This window comes from Stylophora pistillata, chromosome 11 (genome assembly GCF_964205215.1).
Source record: "Stylophora pistillata chromosome 11, jaStyPist1.2, whole genome shotgun sequence".
NCBI classification, from domain to species: Eukaryota; Metazoa; Cnidaria; class Anthozoa; order Scleractinia; family Pocilloporidae; genus Stylophora; species Stylophora pistillata.
The window spans coordinates 29,612,623-29,631,594 of NC_142529.1; the positions used below are offsets into that span (position 1 = coordinate 29,612,623).

Genomic DNA, 18,972 nt, shown 5'->3' on the forward strand with positions numbered 1-18,972 from the left:
AGTCCAAAATGTTTTCAAGTTTTAACAGTAAAATCGTGAATAACATTTATCAAGAGACTCATAGTCTCTTGCTTTTATCAACGTGATCAGAATTAAGAATTTTAAAATAATAATAAGAAAAAAACGAAGATAAATCGCTTGATTTCCAATCAACTTAACTTATGTTAATATTTATTGATAAATGAAGGAACTACAAGCCAGGCCACCCTACTATGGGCGTGGTCGCGAAATCGCAAAAGACGCTTCGTCTCATTTTACATAAAATATCATTTGCTCGATACAGTGATACCTTTCCTCTTTTCACTTTCAAACTGTGTGTTTTGCCTTGGATATTACAACGGTTTCTGACAAAACAACAAAAGCAGCGTGGGCTAAAAAAGCAGTCAATAGCTTACTGGCAAGAGAATATGCACCAGAGAATATGATATTGTCTTGCTTTTGGTAAATCGAAAAAAAAAATTTTAAAGAGAAGACGATGCAAAAACCAATATGTTTAAGGCAGCTACTTTTTAAAGTCTACATGTTAATAACATTTAGACCCGATCATTTAAAGCATCATTTGATGTGCCATTATGCAAACTCTTATCGAAAGTGGTGTTTTGCCTCAATAAACTCATCATTTTTTCGAGTGGTTATCGAGGATTTTCTCTTAAATTGAGCAAAGTTACCAGTAAAAATCTGCATTTAATACATAAAATCGGTTTTTTTTTAAGAGAAAGCGCAGGTTGTCTGGACATGTTACAGAGTGAAGTAAAACAAAAGCAATTTAATCCTAAATAACCTACGATCCTCAGTTGAAAATTTCGCTGAACTGTTCGACATGATCGCTAGGCCCAGATTAAATTAATTTGCGTTTTTTTTTTAATATATCTGGTGTGGTTTATGCGGGGCGTTATTTCATCACCTGAAACGACAATCCAACTTTTTTCCCGATTCTTAGTTACCCTGCATGCAGACCAAAAACAAGTGTAGAAAAGAAAAAAAAAGTAGAATATCAACTGAAATGATTAAGATTGTAGTTCGATAAAAGACTTTCTCAGTACCCGCCAATTTCCCAATCACAGCAGATTTATAAAAACACGATAAAAAAAACATGAAAAAAGTCGCTAAAAAAAGTTGCTAAAAAAGTCGCTAAAACGATAAAAAAATCACAATTTTTGCATGGCACTTACGAGCCACCGTAAACAACAGATCTACACAATGCAAACATCTTGGTTGAAATAAGCAGGAACTTAGTAATAAGATAAAGAACCAAAAAGCAAACCGCGGAAATAATGAAAGTTTTCACATCCTCCGACTTGGCAAGTTAAGTTTCTTCTATTTAATAAAATACGTCACTATGGGATCTTTGTGTACGATCTGCAAAGCCACCATTTAATTACAGCCAAATACTAAACGAGACAACAAAGGCAAATCGATATCTTACAAGCATGTAATGAGCTAAGAGTCAACACCGAGGATCGTGTAATAACTATTCAAAGAAGTGTGTTAACAAAGCAGAAAACGTTGTTATTTGCACAAACAGCAAATACGACGTGGTATCGTTTCATATCAGTTTTGGTCTTTGCTAAGGCTAATTGAGTTAGCTATCAGGATTCGTGATATCAAGGCCTTTTTTCTGTTTAACGACCAGAATTGAAACAAGGCCGAGGAGAAACTTGAAGAGTGCGGACGTCATTTTCTGTTTTGGGTAAGGGATACTGTTTTTTCGCGTTAAATGTTGAACGAGAATCACAAGGACAGCGCTGCCAAAACTTTAGACTGAAAATTTTGATTTTTGGGTATGAAAAACTTCTGAGACCGTTTTATTTCAACCCGAATTTTCTTGCTAGTGCCCCAGAGTGTAAGCGTGTATGCAGTTAAATTTACATTTTAGAATGTTAGTCGGGTAGATAGGATGCGAAAAAAAAAAACCATTTGATGATAAAAACTTTAATTAATGCTTTCAATAAACCCTATTCACAAAACTGGTGGTTAAAATTACATATTAGAATGTTAGTTGGATGGAAAGGGCGCGAAAAAAAACAAAATTTGATGACAAAGACTTTAATTTATGCTTTCAATGAGCCTTATTCACAAAACTGGCAAGCCAAACCGAAAAAAGAAAGACAAAATTATTAATCCCTTCTTCAAAATTAGTTTCACCACTGGAATTTTTTTTACTATAAAATGACTTATTAGCGGCATCTGAAGGACTCTGAATTAGACAAATAGTATGAATGGACTTGAATCACGCTCAAGTCTTTCTGCAGTTCAAACCAAAGCTTTATTGTTCCTTATCAGTTTGTACGTGGAGCATTTTCGACTTTTCTGAAGGTATAACAGTCTGTGACCTAATAGCGATGAAAAAGAACTTGGTTGCAAAGACTAATTCCTGATTAGTGGCTGACCGTGTCAGCGCAGATTCTAAACAAAGGCTTCGGTCTCTTCACGACCGCGCCTGCTAAAATATTCAAACAGGGAGACATGCCGTGCGAGATCTCACGCGTGACGAAAAATCCTCGTGAGTGTCCCAACTTAGGTTAATCTTGTTGCAGAAGCTATGTATTTTGGTAAATAGGAGCAATTTGCGCAAGAGAATCCTTCAGCTTCTACCTCACGTCCTGTAACTTGTTAATGAACGGATAGCATAGCTTGATCTCACTCAGTTTGTACGAAGATATGACGTCAGGGCTTAAAGTCTTTTTGTTCTTTAGAAGCTTTTTATTTTATCAGGAACAATAAAAGATAAACACTCTGTCAACAAGCCTTAATACCGAAAAGTAAAATTGTCACCTGATTAAACACATTAAAATTCAAAGGACCATAATTATGTATACAGATGTTTACCAAGGGAAAAGGTTTCTTCACAGCTGAAACATTTATTTCATGTCTAAGTCTGCTGCCATCGCAGACAATTTAGCTACGATATTTTCAAAACTCCTTCCTGAATAGAGCAAACTGGGTTGAAGGTATGTATGTAGAACTCCATTGCTGCGCTGCTGTGGAATTGTCTACTATTGCCTAGCTAATGATGTATTTAAGATTCAATACTGAGTGGACATAATAAGTTTGATAAGAGTCTGTTAACAGTAGTTTTAGTTCCACAAGCTTTTCAAAGTCATTTCAGTTTTGAAAGTCATTCAAAAAATTATTAACCTCACGCTTTTTCGAGTCCAGAAAATGTTCAGTCATTTCAAATCCCACTTCAGCAAATAAATAGAGTAATGATTAACCATTCTCTTTTCTCCTTATTAAAAGCAAAGTTCTTTAACACCGACTGTTTGTTAAGGAAACGATTTCATTGTTTAACATTAGTTTTTTTTTTTTTTTATGGGAACACCTGACTTTCAGAGGCGTGTAAAATGCTAAGAAATCTGAGATTTAAAGACAGAGAGGCCCTCCTTTCGTCTCTGTTAAAGTTGGTTTTTCAATTTCGCTCGCCGTTCAGTATCAGAAGAAACCAGAATATTCCCTTGAACGCGATATTAACTCGTACTTCTCTGCACAGGATACCCTAGCAACATCACAATGATTGGCTTTCAATTAATTTCCGTGGCTCTCCTGTGCATGACATGTCTTGTAAATGGATTCGCAGGTAAGTATTACAGAAGTTAAATTAAACAGCTCAGAATTGGATCAATTAGATCTTTCGGCCTTTTCCTATACCCAGTCTCCCTCTTCCTGCATTATGCTAGCCTTGTGCCTTCCCACGGTCGAATGGTCACGAGATCCATTTGGGGGATCTTGGTACAGGTTTAGTGAGGGTAAAGATGGCGATGATTAATTGTGACACGTGTTCGCCAAAGTTGAAACTCTCGCAGTAATTTCCTCCACTCCCCTCCCCCTCCTACTTCTCCTGTCAATTGTTTCACACTATCAAGGGGTGACTGAGGAATGAGTTAGGACTGAGGAGAGGGTTGCAAATAGAAGGAAAACCGAAGTATTTCTAGCACTGATTACTATAGTAGAATTTGTATGATTTCAAGATTGAAACTAAAAATTGAAGGTTTATTCAAGAGGAAAAAAACCAATGATATTGTCAAATCTTTTAGGGATCTTTGGCGAAGTGTGTCCCATTGAACTTTCACAGAAGACTTCCAGGGCTTGCCAAGAAAGACGTTATCGACAACTGCTGGTTAATAAAAAAGTCTATCAGTTAGCCCCGATTTCTTTTCTTCCCGATGAACCAATCAGATGGCTGAACATGACATATGATCAGATGGTAAGTTGTTCTGCAGACGAATATTTTCGCTTATCGGAAGACTGTTGATTTATTATTTAGTCTCCAGCAATTCAGAGAATATTTTGACCGAGTGCTGTGGAAGCAAAATCAACGTAATCACAATTACGGAAATAAAACTTTCATTCACGGTTCATTCGTGATATTTTGATATTCAGGAGATATTTCTCCAGCATTGTATGTGATCTACAGGTTGAGACAAAAATCATAGTATCAAAGCCGCTCCAGTTTAAAAACATTGCTTGTGTCCTAGCGCCTTTTAAGATGATGGTTGATTGAAAAAAAAAACACACACTAGCGATTACCTTTTCATTTTCAGAAGCGACATTTTCCCTTCCAAAGTCATTTCTCCCTTCTGAGATACAAAACTAACGACTTTAAGCGTAAAGCTTGATTAACTACTCCATAACATCTTTCATTTTCGGCTCTTTGTGATTTTATTTCATTCTATTGGGTAGGCAATATGTCTCTTCTCTTTTAATATCTTCATGACCTACCACTCAATTTACATCAAATATCAGTAAAAAAATTACACATATGTGAATGAATAGCTACCAAGAGTTACCGGATAAAGGTAAATTGTTGAAAATACATAACAGTCCCTAAGGGTTGCAAAGTTCGAAAGTTAATACAGTGGTGTTTTTGCTTCGTGCCAAGAGCCCTGGAAGTATGTTTCTTTTTTTGTTTCCTTCAGACAGCTGTATTTGGTAAGCATCCTTTCGAGCAATGGGAATTTAATATATACCTTGCAAAAACCGCGGGAGGCGCCAAGATTTTGGAGCAGTGGCACAAACTTAATGCAGGAGAAGATATACAAAGCTTCGCTGACTTTGTGGAGATATACACTTTCTTTCGAAAGGCACAAGAAGCTTTGGGGGTAAGCTGATGTAGCACTTTGAATTAGAGTGCGCTAAGAACCTCGTCTTTCTGTTAAATACACACAATGTTTCCTGCTCTTTCACCGTTCACCTTGAATGATTGGGATTTTTTTCACGCCAGTTTAGTTTTTCCGGTCAAGTGATGTGGCACTCAAATATATATTTTTTCTCAATAGGATCCGTATTTCAAAAATCCCTCCGACGAAGAACCGTTCCAGAACATCATAAAGTACTGGATGCGTGATAAAGTGTTTGCTGAACAGAGACTCGCAGGCGTCAATCCTATGACGCTGAAGAGAATTTCAACCGATAAGGGTAGATAAAAACGTGAATTTGAATTTAAATCGTTGAGTGTAACAGGATATGACCAAGCGCGGGAAAATGGCGCCTGACTTGATTGGCATTGCATGTTGTCTTAGTCAGACTAGCGCATGGTTAGGGAGTGACGGAGTCTTTCACGAGTGCAAATAGGAAAACAGCCCAACAAACTCTAAAATGCTCTGAGAAAGCTAGAGCAGGGCCTCCATATAACATTCTCAGGTCTCCGCCTCTTTTTCACTTATGCAAAATTTCATAACATTTTTTCCTGCAAAGTGACAACTATTAAAGCACAAGAAAGCGTTTTTCAAAAGTTGTCACAAATTGCACTGAGTTTTTTATAGGGACAGTAAGAGAAAAGGATTTTTTCTTTCAAACCCTCTTAACTTGAAGCAGAGGAGACACAGGCCATAAACTCCTTTATTCAGTTTGACCAATATTTTTTTCTTGTCTCTTAGAAGATGTTGGTTTGAAGTGGAGCGAGCTGAAGAAAGTTTTAAATCAGAAGTTTGACTGGGATAATCTTATAATTAATACTCCAAACCTGCCAAAAATTTCACTAGCAAAGGTAAGTTCTACTTTGACGAATTTTTTTATATCTTCCCTTCCCCCCTCCTACCCTCCTCCCCTCTCCTCCTTCTCCCCCTTTTCCCCCCTCCCCTTCTCTCCCTCCCCCTCCCCTCTCCCCCTTTTCCCCCCTCCTACCCTCCTCCCCTCTCCTCCTTCTCCCCCTTTTCCCCCTCCCCCTCCTCCCCTCTCCCCTTCTCTCCCTCCCCCTCCCCTCTCCCCCTTTTCCCCCCTCCTATCCTCCTCCCCTCTCCTCCTTCTCCCCCTTTTCCCCCTCCCCCTCCTCCCCTCTCCCCCTTCTCTCCCTCCCCCTCCCCTCTCCCCCTTTTCCCCCCTCCCTCCTCCCCTCTCCCCCTTCTCCCCCTCTCCCTCCTCCCCTCCCCTCCTCCCCTCTCCCCCCTTCTCACCCTCCCCCCTCCTCCCCTCTCTCCCCTTTCCCCCTTTCTTTCTGAACAACTCTCATTCACTATCCCTCATCATCCACAGGCAATAAGCAGAAAAATGGTGTTTGTTTTACGTTATCCACTTTTGGATTATCTACCAGCAATGCCAGACATCATGGAGTCGCGTCCTCATAGAAAGATGTGGGATCCAACTTCACCGATAGCGTTCTTCGCTGTCCACCCAAACAACAGAAACAATCTGATCCCCATAGCCATTCAAATGGATGTCAAACCCGGTATGAATATTGTCTGTACAGCGTACCACATGCGCTGCGAGCATGCGTAACAGGCCCTTAGCCCGAAAAGTGATTTTATCTGGTCCTCAATGCAGCTCGTTGCGACCGTGAGATAAAAAAAAGGCAAAAAAAGAAAAAAGGCCTTGGAAGAAGAATGTCGATTATTGTAAAGTGCCTTATCATTTCGTGTCCACCTGATAAAAGTGTCCATAAAAGGATCCTGGTTGACCATGGGGAGGAAGGAAAAATTTCGGAATTAATTAGTATCGCCTTGATTTGAGGTCTGTTTAATACAGGTTGTAACAAAGTTTTTACTCTAATTTCGCTTATGGTCAGGTTCTCCAGTTTACACACCGAAAGACGGTGACCTCTGGATGCTGGCAAAGCTCAGCGTTCAAGGAGCAGACCTCGGCTACAACCAAGTCGCTGAACATTTGGCGAAGACGCATCTTCTCTTGGAGCCATTCTGCGTGAGTAAGGACAGACAGCTGTCCGAGAATCATCCACTCCATCAGGTCATCAAGTATCACTGCAGGTTGTCGATAATTTTATTTTAAAATTTTTGATTTTGGCAATGTACATCTAGATAGGCGTAACATGAGAAATATCGTGATCATGATCGTATCCTGATAGTGATCGCAATCGTGATCGTCAGAGATATCGCGATCTTATCTTGATCGTATCGTTATTGAAATCGTGCTCGTAATCGCGCTCGTTATCGTATGGTGATCGAAATCATGTTCGTGACCGTAATGGCGCTATCATCGTGATCGTATCGCCGTTAGTATAATGATTTTAGTGTGATCATGATTGTGATTATTATTGCAGAGGCATCAGTATAACAGATAAGTTGGCGTTCCAATTTCTGTTAGGAGAGAATCAAAACCTACACAGGCTGTTCCCGTACGGTTATCTCGGGGCTGTAAACATTGCTTTGAAGTCCTATAGGCAAACAAGTTGGAAAGACACAGATTTCATAGGAAATATTCGGGTAAAACTTATTACATACTGGCCTTTTTCTTTTAAGTCTCCTTTTCTCATGGGCGCACATGTACAGTCCACCATAGTGTACCTCTCCTTAAGCGAGAAAAGTCCCTCGAAGGCAGGCTGTTCATGATAGATAATAAATAATTAAGCAATGGTCATTCCACTAGGTTGCTCTTCTTGTCCGCTGTTTCCAGATCGAATTGAAATTTGGAATTTTGGTTTTTGTGGAGGGAGGAAAACCGGAGGACCCTGAGAAAAACCCTCGCAGCAAGGACGAGAACCAACAACAAACTCAACCCACATGTGACGCTGGGTCCGGGAATCGAACCCAGGCCACAGCAGTGGAGGCGAGTGCTCTCACCACTGCGCCATCCCTGCTCCCCATGAGCCTCTGACTTCAAATTTGGACAGTATGGCCCTCTTTTTCTGTTCAGTCAGGATTTCCATTGGGTTGCTAATCTTTATCTAGGAAACTAGACAATCCGATTTCGTGCCTGGATGCACCTGGATGCTGAGTGCATGATATTTTCTTCTTTTTTCCACCTTCAGGAACGTGGACTGGACTTCAGAACCCTCCGTTATTTTCCTTACAGAGACGATGGTTATTCCATCTTCGTTACGATTCAAAAAGCGGTCCGAGATTATGTCAAGCAGTAAGTTACGTGCGTAAACGCAGGCTTTTTTTCCTGATCAGCGGTTGTTTCTTGCGCCTATGTTATGGTATATTCAGGCTGTATAAACATTGATAGCCATCTAGTCGGCATCTGCTTTTTTCTCCACCCCAGGTACTACGAATGTGACGAGGAAGTGCAAAACGACTATGAATTGCAAAATTTTATGAACGAAGTATCTGCTGACGGCGTAGGCATTGATGGAGGAAATGGAAATGTAAGAAAAACTAGATTAGCTCCTACAACTTTTTTTTTTGTCCATTGGAGCATTCCTTTTATTACCTAGCCTAGGACTTTTCTCGCAAAGGGAATCCCATACACGACACGGATCATAGGGTGCGCAGTGAGAAAGGCTACAATCTCAAATGTCTCTCTAGTGAGTATAAATAATTCACGGTGAGGCAACCAACAGCTAATTAATCGGTTTAACTCGCTGCTATTGTAGGTGAAAGATCTTCCCTATGAGTTGACCTCAGTTGACAGTCTTGTAGTTTTCTTGACAAGACTCTTGTGGCAACTCAGCGGGCAACATGCAGCCTTGAATTACCCCGTGGCAGATTATGGAGGGTTCACACTCAACATGCCCACCAAGCTATATCGAGACCGACGAGTCTCCAATGATGTGTTCTCCTTGTTCAGTTTTCCTAACGCTAACATTTCTGCCGTGAGTATTCCTACCTCGATGTATCGTTATATAGTTGTAATTTTCATGAAAATTATTTCCTGTGGTGTAATTCCTCTGCGTGCTTTGTGACATGAGTTGATTTCAGAGTCTAAGAATGTCACCCACTAAGTTAAGTTGGGGGAGCTTGTGATTACTTTGCCTCGACCCCTTATTGTATCAACTTAGTGCTCTTGAACTGAACCGTCATGAATTTCCTGCTTTCCGTGTGCAAACGGTTAAACGGTGTAATCTTCTCGTGGAAGGACGTTAAATTGTAGGCCGTGCCCCCTGTCTTTTCAATGTCAAGTAATAAGAATGGAACATTAATGAACCCAAGCATTTATCGCAAAACGTGGCGCACGAGGTAAGCGAGGGTAGATGCGCAGGAGCAGGGTGCACGGAGCACGAGGCACGGGGCACGGAGCACGAGGCACGGACTAGCATGGGAAAAAGAGCATAGAGCATGGGGCACAGGATCCAGGTATCTCAGAGCAAGCAGAGGTCTTGTCTTTTTTCTGTGTCTCAGCGGGTCTCAATCAGCAAATTTATACCAAAATAATGATGAAGCAATACAAAAAAAATAACTAGTGCAGGCAAACTTGCTTATTTGTGTTGTTTTGCACCTTTTTTGAGCAGCTTCCTTGTAAATAACAATAAAGGCGCGAACGGGACGACGCCAAACCTTCAAATGACGTAATCGTATAATAATCAAGCTAATGCCTAAACTGAAGTTTTTTATCCTTCCAAAAGCGACACGCAATTGTTGCCTTCTCCCTGACTAATTACCGTTACGATAGTCTCTTCGACTATGGAAGCCAACTGCCGGACAAACGTGGAAGAGACGTTGTGTCCAAGTGGTTTTACTTCCTTCAAAGACTCGTGCAGCCCAAGTTGGAGAAGAGGAATCAGAACCGGCTCAAGGGAGACCATTTGACTTACCCTTACCTACTGCCTCGCTGGATACCGAACGGAATACAGACATGAGAAATACTGAAGCGCGGAATAAGATGACAAGATAGCCCCTGAAAAAACCGTGGTTTGGTTTAAAGTTTTCTCGGATTGTGAAAGAAAGTGCGCCCTAATATCAAATTAAAATTATTTCTACATTGTTCAAACCACATTTAATGATTAATAAAGCAGACCTATCGATGAAATCTTGATCTGGAGTTTGAAGATGAGTACCTATGCTTATACTGTTGTTTGATTTTGCTTCATATTTTAATAGGAGATTGGAAAGGTGGGTGTTTTAAGTCCCTGCGCTTGGAAGAATCTTTTCTTTCTTCCCGCCTCTCTTTCCTTACATCCCTCAAAACTGTCTCTAAAGTTGAGCTGGAAAGAGCATCTTGACACCCTCCCCCTTCGAGTGGGAAAGAGCACTCGGCCACCCTCCCCCTTCGAACAGAAAAGAACACCCCGCCACCCTCCCCCTTCTCTGAAAAAAAAAAGGGAATACCTAGGAGGTGCACAAGAGGAAAGAGTAGAACATCAGGATCACTTCCACTAATTATTTACGATTTGCTCCCATACCTGAGATGTGCTAGATCTAGTTTGTGGGAAACTCTTTCACAATAAAGATGCAAAAGACCTGATGCCCTTTGGGGTGTTGCCGTTCAGTCATAATGTTCTGCTCGAACAAACTTGGTAGATGCCACGTTTGCAGCGACATGAGAGCGAAAGAAGTCCCGAGGGTTCTAGTGCCAGACCCCTTACATACCTTACGCTCACTTGCATCTCGCAGGCTTGGCCACTCGTGCCGCAGCGTTAATCAGAGCTTGTTTTACGTGGCAAAATTCAGTTTAGAAAATTTAGGCTGAATGTGGGCCTCTGTCCTGAAAAGTTCACAATTTTACTGATTTATGTTTTGCCAAAAAGCTGCATGATTTTATGTTATTATTGTGTTTTCAAATAGGCCTGGAATCAGCGGTCCTCGCTTTCACTGGCAGTTTTACACGGGCCTCGTTTGAGAGTAGAACCTTTAAATAAAGGTAATGATTGGGGTTAATATGAAAGGCTTTTTGTAACCACGATGCGAAAATCAGATCTTATTAACCTTTCATTTTGAGTCCTTCAGTGTCCCGCTGGAAAACAGAAAGATATTTCCAGTTGTAAGCTTGAATTAAAAAATCAGTGAGGTGCATGCTAGCCAAGAAAATACCTCACGATCGAAATAAATTGTTCGCTGTACTGAGAACGTTCTGCATAATTGTTATCTGATTAAAGGCCAGATTACTGTAATAAACTAAGCGATCGGTACTTCGATCAATTACCGGCGACATTAGAGTTCCTAAAAAAAATCTGGTCTTTCAGAAAATTTTGATTTTCATGATCAGATATCTAGCCAGCTCCTATTCAAATTTCCGCTTGTGGTTTTTTCAGTTTCCGCTGTGGCCTTCAGGACTGAAAGAAAATGAAGAGGTTTGCGTCATTATTTATTTATGAAAACACCCTGAAATCTTCTTTTATTTTTTACAACAAACATGGCGAGTAGAACGTCCTTTGTGAAAACAACCCTCATTCTTTTTACCAAAGATCAAGAAGAAAACGCTGAAAAGCTACGGACAGTTTTAGAAAGCGAGTGCAATGGAGAAGTATTCGTAGTGGATCTTGTTGATATCTCTCTTTGTGGACTCTCGCTTGAAGACGAAATGCGCCAACGTTGTGACTGCATTGTTTTGATTTGTTCTTCTAAAGCGACTCAGCTTATCAATGAAGAGAAATCCTCTGTCTTTGTTACAAGAGGAGGACAAGAAGCAAAATTCGATGGGAAAGTTATCAGCAAAGTTCTTAAGGACAACGATGGAAAATTACGTCGTAAAATAATTCCGGTATCTTTTGTGGAGCTTCCATCGGTTTTACACGGTACCAGACGCGATGGTCGAAACAGTGTGATTTCATTTGAAATCAAACATGGAGAGGTCACAGAAGTGATGTTGGAAGGTGATATCTTACAATCATTGATTGACGCTATTAAGAAGGTCAAGAAATGACTCGAGGCGCGAGGAAATATTGAGAAAATGTTTCTTTTTACAGTCCAGTTGAATTGTTTACACAAATCAGGATTTCTTGAAAGGATCGAATCAATCAGTTATCACATATTTTTTAAATTATTGCTGATGTTAGCACTACCTGTAAATTCGATAATTGTGTGAATATAAATATCTGTAAAGTAGAAGTCAGAGATCTTAACATTCAATGCAATAAGAAAGAAGACTAATTCTTACTATGCCACTTTCGTCATTGTTTCTTTCTGCTTTGTAAAGATTTAAACATCAAGTGGCCACTAATGCGGTTCGGAAGCAGTTAAGCGATCTTACGGTTGGCCCTACTTTGCAGCCAGTTTTCGTGAGCAAGAAACTGGGCAAGATCTTAAACCCAAAGAAATTCATCCGTCAACTTTTAATAGGCAGTGCGTTGTGGATGTTTATCTTTTTTCATCTGATCTATGTGATGCAGATTATGTCGGATACGCAGACCAACACCTTCATCGAGGGTTCGAGCCCCGGCCGGACCAACACTCAAGGTCTTAAAATAATTGAGAAGACTTTGCTACCTTTCTATAGCATCAAGAAATGGTTAGATATTCTAGTCTTCTCGGATAGGGACGAATAAATGGGGGTCCCGTCTCCTGCAGAACTGGGGTAGGAGACGTTAATTTCCCACACACGAGATTACTGTGTGATGGATGTCCTCCCCTGGGGTGGGATGGGTGGGAAGGTGAGATCGATAGACTGAAGCGGCTGCCAGAGGCGCCTGATACGCTGACGTCTGTTCTCAACCTTACACTGCGCCCGTAATTCAGTCTCTGGGCTGCAAGTGGTCAGATATAAACTATATTCTATATTTAATTACATTACTGAGCACAAAAATTCGGCAATCAGTAGACATTTCATAGAAACTCACGGTAACGACAACCTCTTGAAAGAAAACCAATCAACAGTTTTTAGAAAGTGCCAGGGCAAATTTGACTGTTTAGTATTTGAAATGCTCAGTAATGTTTAATATTTTTAATCATCTTTTTCTCACGTTATAGCTTTTAATCAGCTATTGTTTTTTTTTTTTATGTATTTATAGACTGGAACTCACAAACATATTTTGACTTGATAATGACGTGAGCTAACGTCGAAACGTCGTCGTTTTTTTGTAATTTTTTAATCTTAAAATGATTTTAAGAAATGTTTTATCGCAATTTATTGTTAGATTTAAACTGATTTAAACTTGATGAACGGTTTGTTTTCTTTATTTGAAAGTTGTTATTCAAAGTTCTTTTTAATCCACTGATGACCAAGGAAAGAAGCGACAGGCAGGATGGCTGAAATTAAGCCTCGCCCCACTCGCCCCAGTTTCTTCCTTCGTGTTTGCTGGAGCACTCCCTAGAAACTGGGCTAAGACAATAACAACTGTCGGTTACAGGCCATTACAGGTAACGTACTCTTAAAATTTTAAAATCTTTTAAAATTAACTCTCCAGGAAAATATAGGAGTGAGAAAAATAAGGTTTTCTTTTGATAAAGCAAACAAAATAGGAAACACAGGATAAACAAATAAGTAAACAGATGCCGAATAAATAAAAACACTGTGAATAATGAAAAATAAAAATGAACGAATAGACAGAGAAATGAGTGAATGCAAAAAAATTTCACTTTGTATCATAAAACTCAAAAGAACGAAGACCTCGGCGACAGTTCATGATTGGAAATAAACTTAACCATGTCATTAAAGAATATTTGGATAGTACTCAAGCTGGCTTGATTCCTCCCGGCTAGGCATTGCCGGTTTACCAAGAGTCTCGAAATTATCAGTCCCGGCTTGTGGTTTGAGGCTGCTCCGTTCTGGACATTTAGTCAACACAAGAAAATACTTGGTCAGCATTGGAATTCTTACCGCGAAACAGTGCTCTCCCAAAGTTCGTATAAACTAAGTTACCTTAGAAAAAAAAGGTGTTGCTTCACTATTTCTTACAGGGAGGCGGCAAATTACTCCGACATACCCCTCTAATGACAAAAAATTGGGCCCGGGTGACTCCCTTCCGACATCTGGGCGAGTGCCAGAACAGAGCGCTTCTTAATATGCACGCATGCAACGGGGTTGTAAAATAATCTGATAAACATCTTAATTTATTACGAACAGTTATGACTTTTAATTGTCATTGTATAAGAAACCTATTCGGAAATTTCAGGGTTTGGACGGCAGCTTCTTACTATTCTTCACATTTTCAAACATTAGCTCTTCAGTAAAGGAAATTGGTGTCGCGCCCGACATTCTTTAGATATTCCCAAAAAGGAGTGTGTAATGTAGATGCAAGCGGTATTCCGCTTTTCAAAAGAAAGAGGTTTTATTACTTATTGGAAAAAGTATTGTTTTCAAGTCAACACCTCAGGGTGCGAAATAATAATAAACTCAGACCTGTCTCGCAATTGGTTGAGGCGTTATTAATGACTTATTTTCGTCTTCTTAGATCTGGCGCGCTTTGTCTGTGGGCACGTTTAAATTCCAAGAGCTTCGGCGAAGAAGTCACCTTCGACCGAGTGTTTGTGGCTGAAATTCGTAGAAAATGGCCGTAATTTTGGAGACATTGAGGCTTCGACATCTTTTAGCATTTGCGCTTCTCTTAGTGGGAATTCTGGCGACCTTTTTCGCTGTTGGAGGGAAAATCGGTGAGTATAATGAGGTCAATTTTAGTTCACCGTCAAAATATGCGAATACCGAGTAGTGTCTCGCTGAGGTCAAGAAAGAATTCTGCGGAAAAATTTTGCTTTTCGAGGCATTGGTGTCAGAAGTTAGAAGCGGATAATTTTTCGATTGTGTTCAAAAGAGCCCTTAGGGAACAGTGGAACGCATGCTAAATAATGTATCGAATTGAACATTTGAGAGTTATTACTGAGAGCATTTCGATCACAAGTGGTATACTGTATTTCATCAAACATGGACTAGATGTGTGTACATAAACTTACAGTTGATATTTAGTCTAATATCATGGCCAGAATATTGCATACTAGATTCAAGGGAGCGAAGCGAACTTGAACCTTAAATGTGGTTCGGAAACTAACCGTAAAACATTTCTAAAGTGGATTTATATACGAATTATTTGTATGCATGTATACTGAATATAAGCACTTGAAGGTTGTCTTTTGTAAGGACCCTTGTTGAAATATTGTTAGCTGCATTTAAAAGTGTTAATCTTCAGCTCCTGCGTTTAATTTTCAACGAAAAGTTGATTATAAGTCAAAGTTAGAAGTTTCCACCAGAGCTTCTGGAGAACAGTCAACAATGAAACATAACATCAACTTATTGAAAAGCATTTTGTTTTGAAAATAGGTAAGAATTAATTTGATTACTTTTTAGTGCTTCAATTGTCTTGTTTTGGTTGTAGTACTGTAATATTTGGCTGCATTGGTTGTTCACGATACACACTATAAGATGAAAAAGTGGATTTTGATAATTTTATTTCTGTGGTAACTTCAATTATTTATGATTTTTAGTGAACATAATTTTTTTATGACAACTTTAAAATTATAAATTGAGAATTAAGATGGAAATTTGTATTAGAGAAGTGGCTGATTTATTTAGTGCTATTTATAATGCATACTTGAATGTGAACAATATTGATATTGTCTGGATGAGTGTTAGCATTGGGTGACCGACTGCTACGAGCAGAGTTGCAATATATTGAGAAAAAATACCATAATTGTTTTGAAATTTATAAAAGATGTAGACAGTATTGTAACTATAAATACACACAGTAGATTTCAATAGAAGATCTTGAACATGCAAATGTACATTTCATGCACCATATTGTAATTTATGATACATGGGTAGCCATTGAACTGTGACACTTACAATATTGTTGGTTATTGAGATGGTGCTGAAGATGTCAATGAATTTGACAGCTGGGTAAGTTCACATTTAAGAGTAGAAATTCAAAGGGCAGGTTATTTTAACATAGTTTAACTGCTGTTTAATAAAATTGTATTCTAACCTGTGTTCAATTTAGCCAGACCTTTTACCCGAATGGATGATTATTTCAAATGTGAACAGTGTCAAGAGAGCCAAAAGCCAATAACGGAAGGACATTTATTTAATGAAATCAAAATTCTTATGAGAATTCCAGAGGCCTACTGCTTGTGTAAAACTGTGGTTGGGTTAGTTCTAATGTAAATAAGCAGTCCTAATTACTAAAAAATCAGACCTTCAGACCAGTAGGACCTTAGTCATTGACTACTGATCTTTACAGTGCAAGATTTGATGGTAAATTTCTTCCATGAATAACCATACATTTCTATTGCAATTAAATGAAATAAATCGTGTTTTAAATGGTGGATAACAAGCAGGGAAACAAATGATCCTCTCAGATGAGAGGATCATTAAAGAATTAACGAAAAGAAGCCTGAACAAATTCAGGCTTCAACAGGATTCAAAACTGTTCATCCCATTTGCTAGAGTCTTAATTGCTACTAGCAATTGAGCCATGAAGCCATGTGTTGAGAATGAAACACATTTTTGGTAGGCTCTGTTTCCTTTCATGTTGACATAATCCTAGTGTAAATGTGGTTGTAATCTGTATTGTAAAATAGGTGTAGCTTCATGTGATGTCATACTATGTTCTTGTAAAATCAGGCACATAAAGTGGATAGATGGTGTATAAAATTGTTACTATTAATTCCTCATTAATTATATGTTCATGAACGTAAAGCATGTGCTGACTCGCCATACTTGATATACATGTACATGTACTTTATCCTCTTAAACATTCCACTCTCAAGATAACATTGATAATTCTCTTTTACTGTCTGCCAAACAATTTTTACGATTTGAGCTTGGAGAATTTGGTATTGGATCACCTAATAATCTTCTAATTACAAATTATTCTATATTCTCAACATTTGTCTGCTTGTTCTTGCACTGACATTTCTGTCTTGGTTTAAGCTGGGATATATTTCCTAGTGTTATCCTACTGGACAAGAATTGCTTGAAAGTTGGTTGTGGGTATATAGTTAAGTCTAAATAAGGGGAAAATCTTTTTCTGCAACAAAATCTTATTTCACATTCTCTGGTTGTCATACAATTTTTGCGGCCTTTGGTTAGGGTGAATTCCACATACCCTGCAAATAAATCTGAAAAAGGAAACTAAGAGATTAGATAAAAAAAACTTTGAGAATTATGAACCCATGTACATCCAAACATCCTTTGGGAGCTTCTCTACACATTTCCTGTGCTAGTTACAAGGAGAATTGGTCTAACATTCAAGAGCTTCTTTAATCTACGTTAATTTTGTCTATTCTCTTCACCTAAATGTTTGAATCAAGGGGTGATACTATGGAGAGCAATTGCTGTATTGTATTGTATTGTTTATTTTGCCATTTTGTAATTAACAAATGGTAAACACCACAGCATACACTATTGAGTTATGGATGCACGCGGGAGGTTGCTAAGCACGAAAGAAGCGTAAGAGTCGCTCGAGGCGATAGCAGAGGGCGACTCTAGCTTCTTGAGTGCTTATTAAACCTCCCAAGTGCATTCATAACTCAATAGTGTACGGTGTGGTGTTTACCCTTTGTTTTAAAACATAACATTGATACATTGTAGCTAAAGAGTTCCCTTTTATTTAACAAATCTTACGTGACCAGAAAAAACAAGCGCGCGTGGAAAAATAGTCTTTGCATTTGCTCACGTCTGCAGCCTACACCCATGGGCAAATGGGGGACGCTAAATTGACCAATCAGAGTGCGCGCTTTACTTTGCTTATGTTATAATTTATGATACATCAGCAGAAATAAAGGAAGTTACATATACATTGATACAATATAACCAAAGATTTAGCATGTGGTGAGGAAACCCAACCTTATATTTCACAAAAGTAAGGTATCAGTTTTTTTGGTGTGATTTTGGTACAACATATTTTAGGTTTTAAAGGAAAGAACACACCACACACAACATATAAAACAGTGATAACAATAACAGGCACTCAAACATGTGCTTGAGCAGCTTGAGAAAAATAGTAAATAAATAATAAGGGAATAAGAAGAGATTCTGCTAGATGTTTATCACTGTTAGGATTTAAAGGGTTACGGGTCATAAAAATAAGATGACATTAATGAATTGCTTCTAACAATTGATTTGAAATTTTATTTACCTCTTTACAGCTCCTGCGCCTACAAGTGCTGTTTCTCATATAGCGACTATTTGTGTAGGAAAAATTGGGAAATTTGACTCCTTTTATGATCCAAGACATTGCGACAGGCTCAATAGTATCAAAGAAGCTGAAGATGATCCACGACGTATCAAACCTGACCAGATTGTATTTGCAATCAGGTTTCCCTTTCCTGGCCAGTTGATGTCTCGCTGGTTTCAGTTTGTAGCAACGTCAATAAGGCTGGATATCGAGTACAGGCCAGAATACAGATATGATGATAGTCAAGGTAACTTCAACGGAGACATTGCACATTTGTGAGTCACAGTATCACTTAAAAATAAGTTAACACTCAATCCTTGACACCTGAAATTATTTCAAGGATCAAGATTTGAGGCTCAAGGATTGGGACTCTCAGAAAACTTTTTAAGGATCCTGATCTGTAGTATTAAGAAACAATTAAATTCTTGCACGTAAAACAATAGCGAAGGACAAAGCACTTGCCATGCACCTCTTCTTTAAACACACACACACAGCATGCAGACACCCAAATGTTTTCATATATAAAGCATGTGTTAAGGAAGTTTTTGAAGGCCTTTTTTTTTCCATTGAAGCTCTAGTTGTCTGCCTATAGCTGTAGTTCCCATAATTAATTTTCTAAAACACGATAGTCCCAAAGGCAATCAACTGTTTTTGTTTTGTTTTGTTTTGTTTTGTTTTTTTTTTATCCAAGAACTGTATGCATCATGAAGTATGGGGCTGTGGTAAAATATTGCCAAATTTATATATTTATCATAGTCAACGATTAAAAGTTAGAGTTTTTATTAAGAAAATCATTATCAAGAGCTTTTGGAGTATTA

General features: G+C 38.8%; 3 protein-coding genes across 7 annotated transcripts in view; all 3 read left to right on the forward strand.

The window, feature by feature from the left end:
• Positions 1–1,561: 1,561 nt before the first annotated feature.
• Positions 1,562–10,167, forward strand: LOC111321199 (allene oxide synthase-lipoxygenase protein). 3 transcript variants are annotated; one of them, XM_022924016.2, is made up of 13 exons: positions 1,562–1,690; positions 3,491–3,577; positions 4,035–4,204; positions 4,917–5,099; positions 5,277–5,415; positions 5,877–5,986; positions 6,472–6,664; positions 7,001–7,199; positions 7,493–7,655; positions 8,201–8,304; positions 8,437–8,539; positions 8,768–8,986; positions 9,737–10,167. In XM_022924016.2, exons 2-13 carry the CDS (start codon positions 3,511–3,513, stop codon positions 9,968–9,970), a joined length of 1,884 nt encoding a protein of 627 aa, XP_022779751.2. In that variant the 5' UTR covers positions 1,562–1,690; positions 3,491–3,510; the 3' UTR covers positions 9,971–10,167. The 3 variants fall into 3 exon arrangements, with proteins under 3 accessions (XP_022779751.2, XP_022779753.2, XP_022779752.2); XM_022924018.2 differs by having other exon boundaries at positions 5,880–5,986; XM_022924017.2 differs by lacking the exon at positions 1,562–1,690 and adding an exon at positions 2,831–2,951.
• A 1,194-nt stretch (positions 10,168–11,361) lies between these two features.
• On the forward strand, positions 11,362–12,211 carry LOC111321218 (uncharacterized). Its single transcript, XM_022924038.2, has one exon. The coding sequence runs from the start codon at positions 11,464–11,466 to the stop codon at positions 11,971–11,973; it is 510 nt and encodes a 169-aa protein (XP_022779773.1). The 5' UTR covers positions 11,362–11,463; the 3' UTR covers positions 11,974–12,211.
• Positions 12,212–12,695: 484 nt separating this feature from the next.
• The window catches only part of LOC111321203 (protein wntless homolog), a 14,320-nt gene continuing 8,043 nt past the window's right edge, over positions 12,696–18,972 (forward strand). Inside the window, exons 1-3 of one of the 3 annotated variants that reach the window (XM_022924024.2) lie at positions 12,696–13,406; positions 14,441–14,639; positions 18,126–18,401. In XM_022924024.2, coding sequence (XP_022779759.2) covers positions 14,537–14,639; positions 18,126–18,401 — 379 coding nt within the window. In that variant the 5' untranslated portion in view covers positions 12,696–13,406; positions 14,441–14,536. Of the gene's footprint in view, positions 13,407–14,227; positions 14,364–14,426; positions 14,640–18,125; positions 18,402–18,972 lie in introns of those variants that run through there. The other 2 variants (XM_088738578.1, XM_022924025.2) reach the window with 2 other exon arrangements.

What these genes read in the sequence shown, in the direction of transcription:
- LOC111321199 (XM_022924016.2), top strand. Translation starts at nt 3,511, where the DNA reads ATGATTGGCTTTCAATTAATTTCCGTGGCTCTCCTGTGCATGACATGT. An exon ending in TCTTGTAAATGGATTCGCAG is followed by an intron (nt 3,578 to 4,034) that starts GTAAGTATTACA and finishes CAAATCTTTTAG; the next exon opens with GGATCTTTGGCGAAGTGTGT. An exon ending in GAGAATTTCAACCGATAAGG is followed by an intron (nt 5,416 to 5,876) that starts GTAGATAAAAAC and finishes CTTGTCTCTTAG; the next exon opens with AAGATGTTGGTTTGAAGTGG.
- LOC111321218 (XM_022924038.2), top strand. Translation starts at nt 11,464, where the DNA reads ATGGCGAGTAGAACGTCCTTTGTGAAAACAACCCTCATTCTTTTTACC.